The following is a 24,671-nucleotide window of genomic DNA, read 5'->3' as shown; positions in this document are numbered from 1 at the left end:
CACTGGGAGGGTAGAATGGAAAAGACTTACTGCTAGCATTTCACTGGTCTAACAGCAGATAATGTCTTCCTCCTTTGTGCTTACCACATGCCTTAGTATCTCTGTTTGCTCTCATAGTAGTGAAACCCAGGATGTCCATGTTAGCATCTGGTATTTTTCCTGTTAGCCATTTCTCCATAAAGCACATACCACTGCACTCCCAGTAGATCTTGCTGACCAAGGACACTAGTTCACAGTTCCCATAATAACCAAATAAGTATTGGTCTTGTTTCTCCACCGCTTATCAGTTGTGTGTGTAAAGGGCTACAGCTAGAGTGTGTAAATGTAGATGTCATATCCATGAGATAGATTATGAAAAATATTAAAGAGCAAAATAGTACAATCTAAACAGAAGAAATCTTGTCTTGTAGCGGCGGCAGTATGCTGAAATCTAAGACATGGCAGCCAATTATTGACACTGGCTCAGAAAATCTGAAATCTGAATCAAGGGAACCACCATTAAGCTTGTTTGTTTTGTTTTCCTGAATGAGCGAGGAGCAAGAAATTGGGGCCCACACCAGTCACTGGAGAATTAGTGACACCAAGCCTCAAAGTGTGTCACATCCATGTCTGAAATGCCAACAAACTCCAACTCCAAAGATACAACTTACAACCATCACAGGACTCTGTCTCGTTCATTTAAGGGACTACGATGAGGCAAGATGTTTTCCAGAGGTTAGGGACCCTACAAACTGATGTTTGTACCTTTACCTAATCATGCACACTCACAATCACAGTTGGTACACTTCCACACTTGTTGCAAAGAATATGCTCTGTCACTGTTACCTGGTGTTACCAAGTCTTGCCGTGTGCTACTGTTTGATATTTTTACATCTTACACTTGCCCTTCCCAGGAAATGCTGTATAAGCGTTTATTTGTCACATATACATTACTGCACAATTTTTTTTTTTTCACATATAGTGTCACTGGGGGCAAAGCACAGTGTCAGCCATGATATGGCTTCCCTGGAGCAGATAGGGTTAAAGGCTCAAGGTCCCAACAATGGTTAACTGGTGGAGCAGGGGGCTCAAACCGCTGCCTTTCCAACCAGTAACTGAGTAATTTAACTCTCTGAGCCACTACTGCCACCAGTGTTTGCTGATTGCCTGACCGTTTTTTGCATCCTGACTAAAATTCGGATTCTGGATGATGTTTTTTTGTTGATGATTTTTGAGTTTTTCCCCAAAACTTGTTCTTTATCTCTACATATAGGACGCTGGGATTTTAGGGTATTTCCCTGTGGTTGACTCACACTCTGACTCAGGTAAACCTTGGATTGAGAGTAACTCAGTCTGTGAGCATTTTGCCATACTAGCAAAATGTTTTACTACATTGTAACTTGATATAGTAGTATGCATGTGTTTTATCTGCCATTCGTCACGTGATCACAACTAAGCCAATGGTTCTTCACTCTTGTGCACTATGGGATTATGAGTAATCATCTCCCATGCTCAGTCTTAGTGCGCGTTTCACTTTCACTTTTTCACAGTTTCCTGACAGAGTAGTGCTTCTGTTAAGTGTATGTGTGTGTGTGTTATATACAGTAGCCCCCTTCCTCCACCTTTTAAGTGTATGTGTGTGTGTGTGTCATATACAGTAGCCCCCTTCCTCCACCTTTTGCCTTCACACATATGCACAAAATGTCTGTATGGCGAGGGTCCGGAACTCAGCGGCGTACCGGCTCACGGACAATCCTCCCTGCCGCAGATGGTAGAGTTTGGCATGGTCGAATTTCCCAAATGGAGGGAGAGATTGTGCCTTTTAGTCATCCTTGACTGTTGTGTAGCAATAATCCAGTGTTCTTCACCCCTGGTGGGGCAGGTGATGTGCTGATGAAAGCAGCTCGCATAAGGCAGTGACCATATCTGCTTGTGGTCGAATATAAATGTAAATATTTATGTAAATTCCCAAGGAAGGTAAAAAGGACGACATTTGATGGTCAATAGTTCCAGGTTGGGTTTGCAGGAGCATATGAGAGGAACGGATGCTAGGCAGAGGTGTGAGGTGTGCGTTGGCTCGTTTCCCTCAGGGCCGCCGCTTTGCATCACTTTCTTTCTTCTCCCTCAGGATCTTACTCAGCCAGCTTGGATCTGGAGTTAAAAAAGTACATTGTATACCAATAGAAACAAGGGTGTCTCTATCATACCTAATGTACTTAATGGTGTTGAATTTGCCGGTTTTAGATCACTGAAAACTAACGTAAAGAAAAAGGGATCGGAGCAGTTGTGACGGCAGCCGACCTCACCGGCGCCATCTTTTCCATAAAATATGCAGTGACATGTGGTCACAGTGTCATAGTAAACAGTAACACGCGCGCACGGATGTTGACTATATGAGTGACGCACATGGATCCGCAGCGTGAGAGAGAGAGAAGAACCATTGGCTCAGCTGTAATCATGTGGCATGCATGCACTTCTTGTTTTGACACGCATGCGTGGCACCATGATACTCAATGACACTTGGTACTTGTATATCAAGACTTGCTCATTTATCAAGTCAAAATTTATAAAAAACATTTTTTTTGCTCGTCTTGCGGAACACTCACAAACCAGGTTACTCGTAATGCAAGGTTTCACTGCATAAGCTTACATTTTAAGTTGTTATCAGCCTAAATCTCTTCCACAGAACCACACAATGATTATATTGATTGTTGATAGTTTCTCCAAACCCCTAAATCTGTTTCTGTTTTTATCTTTCTTGTCATTCTTTAAAACTAAAGAATTCATCGTTAACCACATCTTCCTATACTTTGGCATCTGAGAGGTCATTATGAGCGAACAGTGGTGGAGGGTTTTAACTTAGAGCCTAGAGGTGTCGGTGAGTCTAACTTCTGGATATCACCCCTTAGAGATTGATCATATAGAGGGGGCCAACCAAGATATCGGTGATTTTAGGAAACCTTCAGTGGAATCCCAGGCACTGGTTACAATTTCTCACTAGGCAAAGTACATATGGAACTTAATGGCACACACTCCATAAACTTCATATAAACACACCCAAGGTGGATTTCTTGTTACAGAGAATTGAACAAATATTGGAACAGGTACATCAACATTTGGGGTAAGATACCTAAGCTACCAGGAGGTTTGTACACAGCTATCAATGGGAGACAGCAGTGTATGAGCTTGGGTATGGCTCTCTGCCAGACACATGCACTTGACTAAGTGTTGCAAGAAATTGCTACATAATTATGTGCATGCCTTTAAAGTTGTACAATAAGATGACATACAAAGTAGAACTACCACAGCACAGCTGAATAGGCCCTGAATTTGTCATACCTTAACCGAGTGAAACGAGGTCCTCTTAAAGAGCCACCACAACTCACCCAACACTGTTAGAGCAAAGGGCAAACCAACATACAGTATATGGTGAAAGCCACCTTTGATTCACAGTGCAGGGGAAATAAGATACAGTATCCCATAGTCCAGGAGGGCTACAAATAATTCTTCAATTTAATAACAGCTCAAATAAAAAGCTAAACACATGGGTTTTCAGCCTAGACCTAAATATGGTGACTGTGTCAAATTCCCAAACCATTCGAAGGCTAGTTCAAAACTTTAGGGCTTTTCATAAAAAAGCCCTACCTCTGCTTTAGGTCAATAGTAGTATTTCAAAATCAATGTGAAATTTCCCTGGGAAATGCAGTGTGTAATTCTAGTAAGGACTCACGCTGCTGCACTCTGGACTAACTGAAGCTTTTTTTTATGCAACTAGTTGAACATCCGGTTCAAAAAGTATTACAATAATCCAACATAGAGGTAACCAGAGCATTAACAATTTTTCTGCATCATTTAGTGACAAAATATGTCTCGTTGCAATATTTCTGTGATTAAATTATGCTATCCTAGTAATATTATCTACATGAACTTCAAATGAAAAATTGGAATCTATTATCAAACCAAGATCTTTTACTGCTGCATGTGATGAAGCAGAAAGGTCATACAGAGTTATTGTGTGATCAGAAAGTTCACTTCTAGCTGAAAGTGGTCCTAATACCAGTAGTTAAGTTTTGTCAGGGTTAATTAGCATCCAGTGTTTAATGTCCTTTACACATTGCTCACCTTTTTTTAAGCTGTTTTTTCTCATCTGACATTGCTGAGACATATAACTGTGTGTCATCAGCATAACAGTGTATACTAATACCGTGCTTACAAATTATGTTGCCCAGAGGAAGCATAAAGAAAAAATAGCAGTGGGCCTAAAACCGAATCCTGTGGAAGACCAAACTTCACCTCAGAACATACAAACCATTTAAATCTACAAATTGATAACGATCAGTAAAATTATATGCAACAGGAGACTGCAGTTAAATTTTTTTTAAGGGGAATACTATGATCAGTGGTGTCAAAAGCTGCAACAAGGTCAATTATACACAAGCAAAGCGACACAACCCGGATCAGAGGCCAGTATGGGGTCATTTATTACTTTAAACAGCACTGTCTCTATTATGAGGCCTAAATCCTAACTGATACATTTTGTTTATGTTATTCATACGTAAATATAAACATAGCTGCTGTAAAACTACCTAATAGATTAATAGATTAGAAGACAAATGTCGGGTCACCTCCCAATATACGCAGACCTCTTGTATATTAAGAGTTTTATACCTACCACTTGAATAACTGAATAAATAACACAATCTAGGGGGAGGCTAAGAAACACCTGGGCACTCAGCTAACGCTTTTGCTGTAATGTTATTACAGTTCATGATTCTCTTTCTTAGAGGGGGCCAACCAAGATATCGGTGATTTTAGGAAACCTTCAGTGGAATCCCAGGCACTGGTTACAAGATGTTGGCCAGTTACACATGTTACAACTGGCCAACATCTTGCTCTTGGCAAAGGAGATTTTAAATGCTTGGAACTGTTCAGCACATTATCAGAACATGGAAGTATGGTGCATTACTATACACTTTGTGGTCGGAAATGTGGTTGAAAAAAAAAATCAAGAATGGCGATCACTTAAACACTTGGTGAAGTTGCAAGGTAAAAAGGAAATTAACAAATAAAACCCATAGCTATGTTTAATAGTGAAAGTAAGAGCATTTCCATACAAGCACACAATGTGATGGGGAACTCACAGGATTAGGACTAAACAACAGTTTGACCATAAAAAACACATAAAAAATCACGACAGAGGCCTGAATTTAGAAAGGAAGATTGGACTTTGGACCATTAAAAAAAGGACATGTCTGATGAGTCCAAATTGACACAATTTTAGAGTGATGTGTTTGTGTCAGGGTAAAAAAGGGAAGCTTATAAAACATTGCATCTATCATGCATAATGCCCACTGTACAAGCCTCTGGAGCCGGATTATGATCAACTGGTCAGACCCAGCAACGTTATGTAGCAATAAAATGAAGTCATTAGAAATATATATTTATTTACACATGAACTGACCACCATATTCTGTGCTCTAATGAAAGTTAAAGGTGACAGTATTGGTAACCAATAAAATTGTGGCGAGAGTAATAAAATTAATCCTTATGCTCCCAGAACCAGTCTTTTTTAGGGATCCAGGAATATGCCTGTGCTATTAGGAAAGAAAAAAAAAATCCATTGATAGGATAACCTGGTTATTCAGTGCATTCAGATAGATTTATTGCCATACTATGTTGCTGAGCCTAGATCTTTCTTATTTTTTCAAAACTGTACATTAATACTGAAGACATCCAAGCTATGCAAGAACAGATATAGAATTATGTAGTTAGTGAAAAAGTGTTAAAGACCCAACATGTTTTACATATTTAGGTATAGGCGCTCTCTTATTAAATTCATGACTTAGTCACATGGAATGGTTTTCATTTCACAGGTGTGTCTTGCCAAGAGTTCATTTGTGACATTTCTTGCCTTCGTAATTTTTTATACCATCAGTTGTCTTGTGCAGAGGAAGGGAGGGTACAGTATTATACAAAAAAGCAAAGACGATAAAAAAGAATCTTTTAAATCAGCAGTGACAAGGTGAAATAATCATCTTGGATGTGAAAGAGGCATACACTATGAAAAATAGATTACAGAGATGGAAGTATATAACATATGCAACTATATATATATATATATATATATATATATATATATATATATATATATATAGCCCTATTACTGCTAATACAAGTACTGTACAAATCCATATTTGGCAAGAAATTCCTTAAAAAAAAAAAAAAAGACAGTCCATCAATACTTTAAGAAATACAGTAGAATCTTAGTAGAGCATAATTTGTTCCGGAAGAGCATAATTTGTTGTTCCAAAACACTCGTAAATTAAAGCAAATACTCTATAAGAAATAATGGAAACTCAAATTATTTGTTCCACAGCCAAAAAAAATAATACATAAAAATAATTTACAAAAAATATAAAGTAAAAATAAAACAAATTAACCTGCACTTTTAAAAAAGTAAAAATAAATCCGGACAGATAAGTGTTTCCATTTAATCATGCAGATGCTGTGTGTGGAGAGGAGCAATAAGACCCTCCTCCACTCTTCTCGTTTTACACAGTAACACTTCCTCTTCTCTTATTTGAGTTTCACACACACACACACACACACACACACACACAAACACTAATGGAAAGAAGGTCTTATCAGAAAAATTAGCAAGGAACATTGCTAACAACTCTCGCATGAGCGAACGCTAATGGAACCACTGCCGTCAAGTGAAAAAAACAAAACAAACAAATTAACCTGCACTTTACCTATGAAAAGAATCAAAGCAGTGTTTCTTTGTAGAGCAGAGAGAGAGAGTATGTGTGTGTGTGTGTGTGTATGTGAGGGCAAGAGGTGGAGGGTGTGTGTGTGTTAAGGCAAGGGGTCAAATTACGTGCACGCACACAACAGCATGCTGACCCAGGGAGAGAAAAAAAGGGATCTTCAATCTCTCTTATGAGACTTTCTTTTGCTTTACATGTGCGTACACATTTTATAATAAACAGTACATGCACGCTGTACACACATGCATACAAACACACAATAAAGATGTTTTACGCAGGCACATGTGGTCACAGTGTTATAGTAAACAGTACATGCGTGCATGAATGTTGATTATACCAGTGAGAGACACGCACTAAGACCGAGCAGGGGGGACGAGTACCCATAATTCCGCAGTGCAAGACAGTGAAAAAACATTGGCTCAGTTGTGATGATGTGACGCTAGGCGTCAAAACAAGAAGCCGATGCGTGATATTTGATACTCGGTACTCATTAACCAAGACTTGAAGTCAAACTTTCTTAAAAATATTTGTTCGTCTTGCGGAACACTCGCAAACCGCATTACTCGCAATCTGAGGTTCCACTGTATACGTTAGTTGATGTGAATATAAATGCTTCTTAAAATTCATTAATGCTTAATAAAGATGTATTTTAAAGTCAGGCCTTTATGGTCGAATTGACAAATAAACCATTACTTCGGAATAACAAACAGACGAAGAGCTTTGCTTGGACCAAGAAACACAAGGAATGGACATGAAATCAATAAGACAGAAAAACTGTCCTTTGGTCTGATGAGTGCAAATGTGAGACTTGTGCTTTTAACTGCCATGTCTTTGTTAGATATAGATATAGGGTGAATCTGTGGTTCCCACTGTGAAGCATGGAGGAGGAGGTGTGATGGTTGTGGGAACACTTAACTAGCATGGCTACCACAGCATTTTGCAGCGCCATGCCATGCCTATGGTTTGCATTTAATAGGACCATCATTTGTTTTCCAACAGGGCAATGACCACAAACACACCTCTAGGGGTATACAGATGCATCTCAATAAATTAGAATATAATCGAAAAGTTGATTTATTTCCACAATTCAATTCAAAAGGTGAATCTCATATATTATATAGGTTCACTACACACAGACTGATATATTTTAAGTGTTTATATATATACACACACACATGAGCCATGGGCTACAATTGTCGCATTCCTTGTGTCAAGGGTGTCTTACCTGGGCTAAGGACAAGGATTGAACTGTTTCTCAGTGTTCTCTTTTCAGAAGCAAGTAAATTTTACATTTCATTTGGAAATCAAGGTCCCTGTGTCTGGAGGAAGAGAGGAGAGGCACAGAAGTCCAGTATGATCACAGGCTGATCACCTCTGTGCCAATGCAGTAATTCATGCAAAATGAGCCCCGACCAAGTATTGAGAGCTGTACATGTTCATACCTTTAAGTAGTCCAACATTTCTGTGGTAAAAATCGTTTTTTTTTTTAATTTGGCTTAAATAATCAAATTTTTTAAGATGAATTTTGGGTTTTCATTAGCTGTAAGCCATAATTATCAAAATTAAAGAAAATAAACTTGAAATATATCGGTCTGTGTGTGATGAATCTGTATAATATATGGGTTTCACTTTCTGAATTAAATTATGGAAAAAATAAACTTTTTGATTATATTCTAATTTACTGATTTATTCTAATGCAACTGTATAAGAACTATTTGTCCAAAAGGGGGAGTAATAGAGTAAATCCAACTGAGATGGTTTGGGATGAATTGGAGATTTGGGATTTATCCCAAAGCAACCAACCAGCACCCAACAAGTACTCAAACCTCGGGGAACTCCTTTAAGATCGCTTAAAAAACTTTCCAGATGACTACCTCACGAGGCTGAGTAAGACAATGGCGATAATGTGGAAAACTGCCATCTAAAAGGTGTCTACCTTTCTTGCAGAAAATATAAAACATATTTTGGGTTATTTAACACATTTTTATTGAATAAATAATTGCATATTTGTTCTGTCATAATTTTAATGTCATCAGCATAAATATATAAGATTAAAAACAATAAAAAATAAAGATTAAAATTGTGAAATTGTGTCCAATTTCTTTTGCTGGTATTGTATGCAGTTAATAAAAATCTTATTGTTACAATGGTGTGGTGAACTGACTGCAATACCACCCCGCCTGCTCTGATTCTCTGGGCAACTTCACGCTCCAATGTCCCCTTACAGTACCCCGAGATACAGTACATGAGCTCCTTCACTTGGGATAAGGAATTATAGTATTTCAATTAATGAAAACTTCCACGCTTGGCAGGGAAGCCAGACAAGCCTTTAATGTTATGATCTTAGTAAAAGTTCAGCAAAACGCAAACAGTTTCCAGTCACAAGCATTCAGACAAAAATACTTCATCAGCTGTCCAAAAGATCTCTTTCATGTGTATAACCTTAACAACTGATACTATATCAGAATTTGAATTCATTAATGAAAAAAAAGTAACTTAAATGTTGCATAGAAATTGAAATAGAACTGGGACAAATATATGGACAATCAGTCCATATAAAATCATTTTAGCTTTGAATTTCCTATTGGTGCAAGGTCTACCACCAGCTTGACCCAGTATATTCTTCATTTTCAGCGTTCTCCTTATTTTTCACTGTCAGTGAATTTTTGCATGAATTCTTTTGGCCACTAGGTGTCCACAAAATACCTTTTTGTAATTCATTGTATTGTGTAATACTCACAGTCTACCACGTGGTGTCAGTGAACCCTTAAGTTTTCACATTAATGTTCCAAAATCAGATTACTTACAGGAGTTTAAAACCTGTTCACGCAATCAGTGACATTTATAAACACTTGAACCCTGTAGGCAAAATACACATTCCCATTACACACTACAAAGCCACCCTAGCACAATTCCCACAGTCCATTACCACAATATTCCTTTTAAAATTCTGACTTAAAATAAACCAAAACCTTTCAGTATTTAACATTGCATGGTATCAGACATATTATATTAAATATAAATTAATTCACATAATCTGTGATTTTATCAGCAGGTTTGGCCTTATGGACTGAATATACAACACTAACATTTTGTTTAATAGAAGAGCTCGGAGTTGGGACCAGTTTTAATTTGAAGGAAGGTGACCTGCTCCCTGGAAAAGATTCAGTGCTGCCAGATGTTTCAGCTGGATTTCACACAGGCTCGTAAGATATCAGTTTTCTCCTGAACTTTCCTGTAATTTCAGGTGTTTTGTGGCACCACTTGGTTTAAATTCTGTTTTGACATTAGCTAACTACTAAACTGCTAGGTGCTCAAACACATGGGTTAATGTGCTGGCTAATGGATTTTTATAAGAAGATAATAAGGGGATATATTGCAAAAGTGACTACATCAAAGCTTGAATGCTAAAGTTCAGCACGCTTTGTAAATTCTACTGCTCACATTGGATTTAACTAAGCAGGTCATTGCCAATTTCCAAACGTTTAGAGCAGGGAACTGATCAGTGGGTGTTGGACAAATCCAAGGAATAGATGGATATCTTTTGGGATTCTTGAAATCCTTGGGACTCTTTAACTGGGTGAAACAAGCAGTTGCTTTGTATGGTTGATTGTTCTTGCTTTGCTCCTGGTTATATTTAGGGGCAATACAATGTGAATTAGCAAGATATACCTTAAGATAAGAAATTTCCTCAACTATAGGACGAATAATAGTATATATTATCTTATCTTATCTTAAAACCAAAAATATCTAAAAAATAGTTTGAAAATGGTCCTCTGTAGTCCTTGATCTTTCCTTATCCTTAGTTCATCTCTTATTTCCTTTCCTTTCTGACAGTTGGAGCAGATAAGTTAAAGAGACAAACTGTCTAACTAGAGATGAGAGAAAGACACATAAGATGAAAGGATTAAAAGAAGAGGCACGGACAATCACAAGTCAGGATTTAAAAGACTGAGAGAGGTTCTGACAATAAAATGTGGGAGGGGGGGGGAACAAGTTAAAATATGACAGAAGAAAAAAACTTTTTAGAGACCATGCTTTACATAAATGAGAAACTTCTGAGAAATAGAGTAAGAGGTCACATTAATTTCCTAATTCTGAACATTGGAGACAATTTGTGTATAACCATCAAGTTAATGGGGGATGGTTCTAGGCATCGTCAAAACCTACAAATGACCATTTTAAAAAAAGTGACATTCTTTTTTAAAGATTTTTTTCTGAAACCCCTAATAATCTAAAGAACCAGTGTGAAACACAAAGACTGAAAAGAAATACCACCCAAATAACACCTCTAATAACTAATTTCTTTCTCAGTTGATATATATTCCTGTAGAGGGCTCCCTCTTTACACCTCCCTCTGTCTCTCCCACTCCTTCCCTTTTTGTACCAGTAAGTGCAGAATGAGAGAGAGAGAGAGAGAGAGAGAGAGAGGGAGAGAGCACACATTGGGGCATTCATAGGCAGACAGTGTAACTGCTAGCACCTCTGCAGCCAGTTTCCCCTCTGCGCTCCCTCAGTCACTGTCCATGGAAAAGGGCTATTTCACAGTTTAAACGAAGGACTCCATTTCAACAAGTCATCAGAGAGTGGGAGGAAAAAGAAAGCACAAAACAGAAAGCAAGAATCAACTGCAACAAGGAGGACAGGAGGAAGGAACTGACAGACAGACATCACCTCCTGCAATCTACCACTCAGTTAAAGGAGAGAGAGAAAAAGAGGACAGGAGGGAAAAACGGAAGTCGCTGGGATATTCGTTTTTTTCTTTCGTTTTGTTTTTTTCTTTTTCCTCATTGTGGTGCTGGGAGGTGCATCTTCTTTTCACCTGTTTGCGCTCTCCATCATTTGCCTCCTGATTTATTTCTCCATCTACATGGTGTACAATTTTGTCTACCTATGACACACACTGGAGCAGGGAAAGAAGCATTTTCTTTTCCGTGGCCCTTGATTCTGAATTTGCTCCGACTCCACTCCTCCATCAGTCCCTCCTTCCCATCTCCGGTCGGACCATCCTTTTCTCCATCCATCCTGCCCCCCTCCAACAAAAAACTGGCATTCACTGAATGAAAGCTGGACAGAATTCTTTAAAAAGAACTACAGCCTACCATATTCCTCTTCTTTTAGTTGTATCATCCCTTCTTTTTCCCCTCTTTTCCTTTTTTTCCTTCCCTTGGTCCTCCACTACCTGTCCTTTCACATCACTTCTTTTTTTCGGGATGCTTTAAAGTTCCTCTAGGTAGGTTTAATTAACTTGTTTAGTGTCTGTCTGACCTGTTTGTCTGTGTGTGTACCTGTGTGTCTTCTATTTTATGTGTACACGAAACACACATTGACACACACACGTACATACACTTGCACATGCACACACTAAACAAACAGGCAGATGTGACCAGGATCTCTGTGCTGGTCCTATGCCATTTCTCCATCCCGTTTGCTTGCCCATTTCCAAAGGTCTACCACTTTTTCTGTCATCTGTTAAGTCAGGGGTCTTCAGTCCTGTCCCATTCTGTCCCTCCTGAAATACACATATAAAAGGTCACCCAATATTTATTTTTTCCATCTTTACATTCAACTATGTTGAACCTAAATGGATGACACCACACCCATGAAGTAAAAGTGTTTGATGTTGGTGCAATGTGAAGCAGTTTGTTCATTAATTCATCAGACCACTATAAGCCAAACCAAGGCTTAACTGCTTATTCAATGGTACAGTCATTTATCAGTTATTTTTGTCACCACTTACACTAAATTGAGCACACATTGTACTGTGTAATGTTTGTGGTTTCTAAGTCTTGATTCAGTTTCCATGATTAGTTTATGGTTTACCATCCCATTGGAATATTTGAAATCGGGATGTCACGGTGTGCAAAATGGATGTGCTAATTACACTTCTCATTAGCACTAAAATGTAGTTAACAGTCAGTAATTTGGATGTGAAAGTTACTGAAATGTTATCAGGCTTTTCTTTGCTTGGTGTGTTCTTCATAAAGTAGGCAACTGTGTTTTCAAAATCCACACTAGCAAAAGTCATCAACATTTACATGTTAACATATTTACGATGTCCTTAACACAGTCAAGCTATTTTTATCATCACCTCAACCTCCCATTTTAATTTGAAATTACCTGAAGTTTATCTCTGGCCACTGGTTTTTATTTTACACCTTCCTCCTCTTCCACTGCCTTTTGTTCCCATGGATTTAACCTGCCGCATTATAGATCCCTATTTATTGAGTGTTTAATTTTCATGTGTCACTCCTCCAGCTTTATTTTCTCTCCCTCCTACATCTCGGCCCGTCTATCACCTAAGGGACGAACTCGCACTTCTCTGGCCTCCGTCTCTCTTTCTCACCCTCGCTCCTCTCAAAATTTCCCTTGTTCTCTCGCTTGCCTCAAAACTCCCCCTTCCCCCTTCCCCAACCCCTCAGCCACCAAAAATCAGCTGACATGCCAAAGCACTGCATTCCCAGATGGCATGGGAACAAACCCATTAGAGAATTAAAGACAGCTTTCTGACTCATTCACAAATTCACTCAGTTGGAGATTTCCAAGAAGTTATATCCTTTCAAAACTTTTTGCTGTTTTTGTGAACATTTGTAGGTTTGTTAAACATCTCAGTTTAAGGTCCTGCTTAGATAACACAAGACTGAGAAACATGCTTTTTTATTTATTGAAACTTAAAGGGAAAATATAGCTATTGCAATGGAAAAATAAATGGGAGTTTTAAAATGCCATTAAATAAATTAAATGCAATTTTCTTTGTAATTATTCCAATGAACTGAATGATAAAATTGTGGAGATCCCTCTCTTCCATTAATTTCTTGCTTGTAGTCCCATTTTCTCTCCATTTTCTGGTTTTCAATGAGTTTTGGCAGTGTTTTTCCCCTATTTCAGACATTATTTTCAAACATTACAAGTCAGTTGGATTTACCCAAATCCGATTCTTGTTAAGTCTATCATCACAGCTCCTCCTTCCTACTTCACATTTTTCATGAATTTCAAGGACATCATTGGAAAGCCCATGAGGCTCTATCGACATGTCAGAGGAGATCCTCTTGTGTTTCTTGTATTTTCTCTGTCCCATTTGTCCATCATCCAGATATCAGTGAGACACTGCAGAAAAGGTTGCAATGGTAAGTAGCAGAGGAAGACATAATGATACTCTTGAACTTTGTTTCCTCTTATGGCCTTTCTGGATATTGGTCAGTTGAAAGGTCTAGGCCCTTATTTGCTATTTCACCAGAAAATAGTGCAGAAAGAAAAAGTCTTTAGTTGCTGAAACCCATAAAACATAAAACTAGTTGTCGGTAGCATATTGAATCAGATTCACACACCCAATCCTTCTAGACTAATTTCTATGGGTCACAATAGAATCCAACAGTTGTTTAAAATACTTGATGAGGGTGTCATAACAGTGATTTTTGTTCATCATAGCAATCTCTGCAAAGATGTCGAAGACACTTTTTGTGCATGTAGATTACTCTGCATGTGGGCATGGCTGTGCACAACTCTCTTTGAGCAAATAGACGTTTTAAGGAATGCTTGAGTGTGGTTAGAAGTTATTAAGCAATTTAATTTATCACTATACTATTTTTTTAATGTCTCTAGTCAAGATAAGTTAACTCAAGTTTTGTTCACCTGCTATCCTGCAAAATCCTTCCATATCATTTAGTGGACACCACTTCAGCTTTAGCTTGGGTAAATGATGATGTGCAAGAAATAATACTGTTTGGCTGCTTATGATGCATTTTTAATATTCCTAAAACTTGATTCTGTTATCAAAAACAGCTGAACTACTGAGGTATGATATAAAAGGACTAAAACACAACAATGCTGTGTGTTGTAATTGGAAAATAATCAATAATAGGGTGGTGTGATGCAGCCTGACATGAAACTGAATTATCCTCCAATATCAATATGTCCTAAAGTGTTTCATTTATCTCACACCACAATGATTCGTTACAATTCTGTAATGAACAAAATGTAGTGTTTTTACTGTTTATAGTTATATTAATTGTTGTAAAATGTCTGTGAGACAAGTTAGTTCTTAATTAACACTTAACATATATAATAACAGCTTCAAATAGTTATTAAATGAGACCTAAAATAGAGCCTGTCATGTTAGCAGACTGTTCTCTGCTGTGAAGACTCTAACTGACCTTTACAAAGCTTGGACACACAAAGCTCCTTGTGTAAATGTTAAACAATGAACAACTTTAATATATTTTTGTTATTTGTTATATATTTCTGTAATCGGTGGCATTGTGGCTTAGTGGTTAGCACTGTCACCTTGCACCTCCAGGGTCTGAGTTCAATTCCCACCTTGGTATGGATGGAGCTTGCATGTTCTTCCCATGCTTGGTGGTTTCCCTTTGGGTAATCCGGTTTCCTCCCACGGTCCAAGGACATGCAGATTAGGCTAACTGGCGTTCTCAAATTGCCTTTAGTGTGTGTATGAGCATGTTAGTGTGTAAATGTGTGTGTGACCTGTGATGGATTGGCACCCTGTCCAGGGTGTATTCCACCTTATTTCTCAAGTCTCCTGGGATATGCTCTAGACCCCCCTGCGACCCTGTATACAGGATTAAGCGGTATAGACTATGAGTAAGTGAGTGAGTTTTCTGTAATCAAAAACAACACATTATCTTTGTCCATTTGTTATTTGACTTAAATTGTACGGACCATACAAGACCCTGTATATGACTTAGTTACTATAGGAACAATATCATCATAGAACAGAAAGTACATAAAGTTATACAACCTTAACTGCTGTTAATGCTGGGGGTCAAAAATTAATAAATTCCTACATATTCAAAGAAATTTACCTGTAGAACAATATAAAATGCTTTAGTATAATCTTTATTTTTTATTTCTGTTAAAATTATTATTGTTGATTAAAGGTTTCTTACATTCTACTCATGTTTACTGCACTTGAGGTAAATGTTCACAGCTAATATTGTGCAACAACAAATCATTCTTTATTTACCACACTTCAGAATCGCCTGTCCTTTCAATCAAGTCCTCTCATTTGTTTTATGACTCATAGTGGAGCTAATGTGTCCAGCCTGGTAAAACGACCTAAAATGGGTGTCAGGAGAAAAATTTACCAATTTTTAGTTTCAGCTCTGCTCACATGCACAGCTCAGAGCACAACCCCGGCACGTACACCAGAAGTGAGAAATGACAGTTTTCTTTCCCTTTTCTTTCTCATAGTGATGCAATAAGGAGGCAGTGGAGGATTCAGGTGGGGATCTTCGAACAGAACCGACCAACAGCTGGAGACCTACATCAGTGAAGATCTAAAGATTCTTTTTTTTCTCTCACAATAGTATCTTTTAAAGATACAAAAAAAAGAAGCCAAAAGGACAAAACTCACTCAGCTGCTTACAAGCTTTCATTTTTCACCTCTCTAGTATTGACTCATTTTTATTATCGTTATTATTATTTTTTTTTGTAAGAAGACAATGCCACCAGAGACATAAGCCTCAGGAGTGCTATCCAGGGCATTTAGATGCATTTTTGTAAGTGTATTTTTACTAAACAAGACTGACATTTGCAGTTTAATATTTCATTTTCATCCTTTATTGATCTAAGTTAGGGAAGCAGTTGCAGTTTTTCTGGACTATTTTCTTGATTGATCTTTGAACTTAAATCATCTGGTTCTACCTGGATCTACAGTAAAGCCAAACCAGTCCGGGGACCATCCAGAATCTGTTTCTGTTGTTTTACACAAACCCTTGCTTCCTCTGTGGTCCCCTTTGTGCTGCCTTATTCATTTGTTATCCCTCCATCTGAGGCTATGAGAGGAAGAGAGGAGACCCAGCTCAAACCATCATGCCAGAGTTGAGCAGAGAGAATGGCAGTTGGGCTGGCAATGTTCAAGGTAAGGAATTAATACTGTCTTTCTTTCTTTCTTTTTAAAATACCTTCCTTTATCATTTATGGGATAGATATGCTGATATGCTTGTGTTTGTGCGTGTTAAGGCATGTTTTTTTAAAACTAGGTTGCGACCAAATTTGGCTGGTCTTCAAAATAATTTTTTTTTTCAAAAAAAAAATAAAAATTAACAAACAAATAACAAAACAAACAAAACAAAAAAATCCCTAAAAAGAGACAGAAGTTTCATTTTGGCTAGGCAGTTAGATTTGAATGTGTGCAAAGCTTTAAATACTTACTGTAATAAATATATCAATGGAGGGCCTCATAAGAACAGTAAGACAAACCGAATGTGTGTTTGCATCTGAAATACTTTATTCTCTTAAAATTGCTCTTAGTTTTGTTGCCTTTTTCCAGATTTGAGTAATGAATGTAGAGTCTTGTCCAATTTATTTTAAATAAGGAGGCTAACAAGATGTAAATGAAAGGAAAGGGAGTTAAAATAGATGAGCAAAACACCTGCTGGTCAGTCCTTCTCTTGCTTTCTTTTACAGAACAAATAAAACTCATTTGTTGCGATAGAGATGAGCAGAGAGTCATCAGCCAGCCTAAAACGTTTGATTATGTGTCTCTGTCTTCGGACTCGCCTTTGATTATTAACGTAAGGGGATAGATTTGTTTTGGCCCTGCTCTGTAGATTCAGCGAAACTGCCAGTCACACCTGTCCTTGATTGACAATAACAGAGAGGTTAAGGAAAAGAGAGTGAAAATGTCTTTCAAATCTTCCACTGCATTACTCGGAGAATCTGGTGGCGTGGCAACGAAGGTTCAGTTGGCATAGCAACAGAACATTGGGACACCAAAGAGACCTTGTGTGACAAAACCATTTCTGTTCTTAACTGTTTTGGGGAATTTTGTCAGTCATTTTGTTACAGTTATGAGGATGAATCTTTTACGGGATGCACCGTATGTGTCCGCTGTAAGTGACATGCAACTCAATTAAAGCCGACATTTTCTGCAATGCAATCAAGCTGAATTGGGGATTTGCACTGACACTCTGTGGATGGCACTTGATTTGATTATTTCTTATCCCAGAGAGAACTGTCAATTTCTTTCCTCTATTGACTTCAATCCATGTTAAATTCCTTAAGGCTCATATTTAGGGCAGTTTTCAACATTCAAGTCCCTGGTAAAACCAAATTATTACATAATATGATCTTACAGTAGCTTTGCAGTAATATCCACCTTTTAAAAAGTCCACTGTTTAAAAATGACTATTCACCTTTTAAAATGTGCCCAGTTATTGTTTTTAGGATATTTTAAATTGGATAGCTTTTTTAAACAATTAAAAATAATCAGGCAATTTTTTTAACCCCCAAATTTCTTTGTTAATTTATTTTCTTTTGGGTTAACAATGTTATGAGTTTAATTTTAAGCCCAATTTGTTATTAATAATTTGTACAGCATGTTTCTATTTAGTTTTAATAGTTTAAAGCACACATCTCCTAAAATGTAAGTGACTGTTTTTCCTAATATTCTTTTGTTAAATTTACAAATAGAATATTGGTCATGAAACAGCATTTATCAATCTGCCATCATTCTTGTTATTTAAAAAAATGTAAAATTGAATATTACTTTTGATAATTTGCTTTCATGTTTTATTGGATTATTTTCCATACCTTAGTGTTAGTCATTTCCCTCCCACCTACACTTAGTCCAAAATGTCACTGTGCAACTATTGACAGTTTTCCAAGATGAGTGAAGATATGACTCAGGTTTTAGCTTCCCTCCTTTGTGGTTTCAATGCATTTTAGGATTCAGTTTAGGGCTTTATTATTTGCTTTAAATTCTCCCAGTAGGCTGATCCTTTGTTATACTGGCAATTTACTCTGTCCACTCACTTTCTCTAGATGAGCCTTGTTTCTTGTTAATGCTTATAGGTGACCATGTTCTTAAAATAGCAACACTGAGGATTCAGGAATAATCCACCCATTTACCTGAGGAGTCTCTGCTCATTCTTGTTCTCAGCCTTATTGAATGTACACTCATTTGACTGTGTGTAGAAGTTATTGTCTTGTGTTTTCATGATCAAATTAAATTTATTAAGCAGTTTTGTTAACATATCGTTAAAATTACCTAAAGTACCTAAATTGGCTTTCATTCGTCATTAATAATTCACATATTCGGTTTTGTGGCACTCAGTTGCTGCCCTATGGGTTCAGTTATAACGTTGAATGAACAGTCATTGATGGTGTTTACCTCATTAGCTTAAACTGTTTGGTGTCTGATGATGCATGTAAGCGTCTCTGTGTGTGTGTATGTGTGTCGCTGTGCAAGAGACAGAGATAACCTGTTCTCTCTTGATCGATGGAGTACGTGTCTGTGTCAGCAGGGAAGATGGACTGATAGACACGAAGGTCATTATCCACAACAACTGGGCTCATCCAAGCGACTCGAACAACATTGACCATCCAATTAAGGGGATTTAGGTTAAACTGTGTGTGTGTGTGTGTGTATATGTGTGTGTGTGTGTGTGCTTCTGTACAGGTTGTTTCAGTATGTTCAAAAGAGCCTTTAGTTAATAAATCAATCTAAATTTGATAACGGAGATAAAAAAAGAACATTTTTTTAAAAATGCACTGTGCACATGCATGGATATGTTCACACAGGTTACTCACTTGTGTTTGTGTTACAGTTTATCGGTTCATTAGTGTGTACCTCTTCCCACCTTCATAACAATTAGTGGAACAGTTGGCTTTGTTTCTTGTGCTACAAGGACGAGGGCCAGCTCACACATTGTCTTTATGACAGTGGTTTATTATAATGGCTTCTTAAACCAATGCACGTAAGGCTAGTAAAATGTGTTGCAGTGTGTTTTGCTTGTAATGCTTTTTAATTGCTATTGGACATTTCTTAAAGAACAAAAGATCCATCACAGGCTTTGCCAGCTTGCTGTCATTCAGCTTTAGTTCACAAACATGCGTAAAATCGAAACAATAAAAGCTAATTTATTTTTTATCATAGGCTGTCTATGTAACAAATTTTTATCATAATTATTTGCCATAAATAATGGTGTTTTAAATTGTTAATGTAGAATTAGGCTCTGCATCTGGATCATAAAGAAGGTTGTAGGCAAGATGATGTTTCTTGTCTGAAAATACAAGTTGTGTGTGAATTCATATGTTAGGAATAAAACACATCAACATCTCAAACAACATGTCATGCTGTTATGGGAAAAGTGTTGTGATGAACCTCTATAAAGAGGAGTTACTGTTACTTACCTAAAAGATAAATCTCCTATAACATCACAATTAGAAGTGATACATTCCTCTTGTACTGGAGTCATTTGCCAATGCTTACAATTTTTTATTAGTTAAATAACTATTCATATTAACACTTAATATGTAAAATAAATAAGTAAAAAACATAAGTTATGAAGAATGTTTTGTAAACAGTCATAGCTTTGCCTGTTACACCTCTGACTGCTGACACTGGAGACTTCTTCAAATATTGAGGAAACTGAGAGCTATGCTACTGTATAAAACCTGTTAACATATGTGTTTAGATGGCCCATAGCAATACGATACATATTAAATCACTAGCTATAAGTTATGAACAAACTGCAGGCTTATCATACTATAAATTACCTTTAGTCACATAATGTTACTGTTTTGGTTCCGGCTATAGTCTTCAATATGGAGAAAACTGATGTCTTTCACTATCTTGTAGATTCCTTTTCACTGATTTTCAGAAACTCTCCAGCATCAAGTGTCCACCGTTTTCTGTCAGTGAACTTCAACTTACAACTTCCTGAGGCACTTTTTCAGAGTTTGGCACATACCATCATGAGGTTTGACATTGCTCCTTTAGACAGAGCTTGTATACCAAACAAAATCTGTATACCAACAAAATCTCAAATTAAGGATAATCTGTTGTTTAAAATATATTGTAATTACAACATAGCCTATTATTCATTATATCCTGTTTAGACTTTATACATTGTGGCCTATATATTGTAAGGTATTGCATTCACCAAGTGTTTACTCATTTATACCTCCTAGCTAACACTATCTGTTAACACTAACTGGTTCCTCCAATTGTGTTCCTTGCATTTTGCATGAAAAAGAGTTGTTTATTATTATTATTATTATTTTTCATTTTAAGGGGTAGCAGGAAAATCCTGGTGTTAAAATGAATGTCCTCATTTAAATATTCTAAAGGGGTTTTGACTTTGACCTCCTCATAAACAAAAATTGTTTCAAATCCGCATTGACTAAATCTCAGCAAATGGACATGATACATAAAATACCTTGGTATCAAAATAGATATTATCAAATCAGGAATTTGACTTTTCTGATGTCACAGTTAATTGTTCATCTGTGTCTGAAAAAATTCTCACCCTAGCTCAAATGGTGTTATGCCTATGTAATTATGTTAAAAGCCAATTCACAGTTATTGTCAAGTCGGCCACTTCGACATCCATCCATCCATTATCTGTACTACTTATTTTAAGAGTTATTGTAAGGGGCCAAGAGCCAGTCCCAGAGGGCTTAGGGGACAAGGCAGGATTACACCACAGAAATGGTTCCAACACAAGCACACACTCACATTGCTGACAATTTGAAAACACCCATAAGTTTAAACCACTAGTCTTTGGACTGGGGAAAAATTCAGAGTACTCGGAGGAAACCCATCAGGCTTGAAGGTGTGAGGCAACAGTGCTAATATTATGATCTTTTATTCATGATGTTTCAGACCAGTAATACAATTTCTCTTTCATCATGTCTTAAACCAAAGTTACAGTCACTATTTCACTGTTTCTCAAACCAGTGTAATAAGGTCATTTAATAAGGTCATTTTTTAAACCTAATTACAATCACTGTCTCATCATGGCTCACGAGAAAAAACAACTAAAAAAAACACTTGTTTATGATGTCTCAGTCCACTGTTCCACTGGAGCACTCCTGCATTATGTATAAAAAACAATGTTATCATTTCCAAATCAACATTTTATTTCCCATAACATAAGTTATATCTTAATCTTCAAATCCTGAACTGATTATCCTATGTAGTAGGTCACAGGGGGCCTGGGTCCTATCCCAGTAGACTTTGAGTAGGAGGTAGGGTATACCCTGGACAAGGTGCCAACCCATCACAGGGCACAAACACATACATGCATACACACATACAAATAAACATTATGGAAACCTAATTTGCATGTCTTCGGACTGTGCGAGGAAGGGATGAGGTAGGAAAGCAGTTATATAAACATCCTAATTCGCTATACCTCAAACAAGCAATAGGCTCGCTTATCATATTAAAAGCCAATTTCAAATTTAGTCTTTCATGTACCAAAGGCAATGTCATGATCAGTTTTTAATTATGCTTTACATTAACAGTACAATCACTCTTTGATGTTATAATAAATCACTGCAGTAGTCATCACTAATAGCATAGACTAATGGATAAGGAAATCAGACTTTCTGTTTTGTCGATTGATTAGTCACAGGTTAAAAAGCTAGTGTTGCAAGACAACCACTAATGGGCCCTTGACCATGGTGCTGAAGTCTTAACTGCACAGCATTGCATCTCAGTTTTCACTCAGAGTCAAAAGTTCCCCAAAAACATGTCCCAAGGTAAAGTTTAATTAGAAAGATGATTGGGAACATAATCAGTCATGCCAATGATTCAAACTCGATATTACAAACTCTCAGTAATTAATCCCCCAAACTATGTTACAGTGACTTATTGCAGCGCACAAACACACAGATACACACAAGCACACACACAGACACATACAAACACACCTCCAACACCAGACTTCAGTTAAAAGAAAGATACTTTTTGTTTTGGGACTGTGATTAGGAATTGACAAGTATCTCTTGATATCCATGTGTTGATGTTCATTTGGACTAAACAAAGGACAGCTTGCTAATTAATTACCCATGACCATTGGGAAAAGAGGGAGAGAGTGTGATCCCATTTGATTGGTGGAGATAAAAACAGGCCATCACCATGGCTTATAGGGTGGAAAAGGTCCTTTATCCAAATGGATAATTCTTAAGCCTGATGTGTGGATCTGCATTATGTTAATGTATAGAACATGACTAGTAGTGTGTGTGTGTGTGTGTGTGTGTGTGTGTGTGTGTGAGAGACTCAATGTCTATGCATTGAACTTAAATCTTCTTCTCCATCCTTGACAGCCTTGTTGTATTTGGATGTATATTAGTGTGTGTGTGTGTGTGTGTGTGTATACAGTACATGCATGCAGCAACACGTTCATAGTGTCTGACTGTATTACCATGCCAACTCAATCCTCCTCACTCACTGCACCACTTTGAAACACAGTGTAATATGCGTGTATGCATGAATAAGTGTATGCATGTATTTCCTTACATTACGTTTGTCACAAATTTTCGCTTTAGAACTTTCTGTGCTTGCAGTCTTGTTTCTTCGAATTTTTATTCTTTAATACGTTAACACACTTTTTGCCACCTTTTTTAATTCAGGAATTTGATCCAATTTAAGTCTTAAATAAATTGGATTATTGCTTGTTATCAGTTTTTTTCCAAGCTCCAGCTGGACTAATTTAAGATTGGATAAAACTTGCAATGTTTTTTTTTTTTGGGTGAAAACGTTTTGTTTGATGCATAATTTATTGATTTGTCAGGAAAAAACAGAGATCAGGGTTTGCTGGAGAAATGCTTATGTCAGGACCAGAAGTAATAAAACATACAAAGGTCTCAGTAGACATGCTGACATACACATGACAAATATTCAATTTATTATAATGTATTATAATGACAGACACACATACATACTCAAGGCAACCTGACCAGTGCAGTCACCTGTTACAGACCAATACACACAAATAAAATGACCTGTTCTCTGAGTATTTGCTTCCATGTTAGACTTGGGTTCATTTCACCATACATTAATTTTTCATCTTGTTTTAGTGTTAGGACACTGAAATCTGTCTTATTTAAATTTAACTCATCATATTGGCCAAAAAAGTTATGACCTAACTAAAAAAAGTAAAAAAATAAAAAATAAAATAAATTATTTTCACTACTATTATATTACAATACATTTTTCATAGAAATAAGCCAGAGGAACATTTTTGGTTAATTTTCATAATGGTAAAAAACTGCAGAGTATACTCAAAACAAAAAATGAAATAAAATTCTAAAATATGGTTATATTAGATAAAATATACTTGTATTGATTTAAACTGGGTTATGAGTAAGTCAACCTGAGTATTTTTTCAAACAAAATTACTGTTTAAGTCCTGTATTAATATACCCAAAGTAAAAATATTAGTTCACTTGACACAAAGTGTAGCATATCAAATCTACGCATGTGTTTAGTTGGGGGAAATAAGGGACTGACTTCCCATGGCCCCAATGGCAGGTGGGCCATTGGCAGTTTGGAATGAAAAGTGTGATCGAAATGGGTAAAAAAAGGAATGGGTCCAATGAGGCTGCTAATGTATAGGGGCTCAGAGATCTGTGCTATGCCCACGCCCATGTCCAAATATACAGTACCATAGTGTGGTTGCAAAAAACAAAACAAAATTGATTTTAAATTTAAATGTATTTGACTTTTTATGTATTGTCTAAACCTTTCTAGCACATGTTGTGTTTTCTAAAAAAGCTTTAGAAGATGCAGTTTAAGAATCATGTTGTTAAACACTTCAACATAACCTGGCCTTGGCTTTCCAGATGCTGAGGATGCAATAGGGGGAGGAAAGTTCTCAGTGAGGTGTATTCAGTGACATCATGTAGGCCTGAAATGTCCCGTTTGGGGGAAGCAGATTGCGTCAAACACTGGCAATGAAATCCAATTTGGGGTCTGGCAGTCTGTCAGGAATCAACAGAGATGAGCTTGCCAGGGCAGATTTTTCATTAATGATCCTTGTGTCACAAAACAGACAGGAACAGGAACTGGGCTATGAACTCAGGACTACGACAATGTAGCGCAAACATGCAATAAACATGACATATTGGAGGCCTGTAACATAACAGCTGCTAGACCAAGAAGAACTAAAAGCG

The 24,671-nt window shown here is 37.1% G+C and overlaps 1 protein-coding gene across 3 annotated transcripts in view; it reads left to right on the top strand.

The window, feature by feature from the left end:
- The first annotated feature begins 11,679 nt into the window (after window positions 1-11,679).
- grin2bb (glutamate receptor, ionotropic, N-methyl D-aspartate 2B, genome duplicate b) overlaps window positions 11,680-24,671 on the top strand; it is a 119,060-nt gene continuing 106,068 nt past the window's right edge. For 2 of the 3 annotated variants that reach the window (XM_053477072.1, XM_053477070.1), the window contains exons 1-2: window positions 11,680-13,876; window positions 15,957-16,626. In XM_053477072.1, the coding sequence (XP_053333047.1) occupies window positions 16,600-16,626 (27 nt within the window). In that variant the 5' untranslated portion in view covers window positions 11,680-13,876; window positions 15,957-16,599. The remainder of the gene's footprint in view (window positions 13,877-15,956; window positions 16,627-24,671) is intronic. The other variant, XM_053477071.1, reaches the window with a different exon arrangement.

This window comes from Clarias gariepinus, chromosome 18, assembly GCF_024256425.1.
Source record: "Clarias gariepinus isolate MV-2021 ecotype Netherlands chromosome 18, CGAR_prim_01v2, whole genome shotgun sequence".
Classification (NCBI taxonomy): domain Eukaryota; kingdom Metazoa; phylum Chordata; class Actinopteri; order Siluriformes; family Clariidae; genus Clarias; species Clarias gariepinus.
This window is presented reverse-complemented; position numbering and strand designations above follow the sequence as displayed.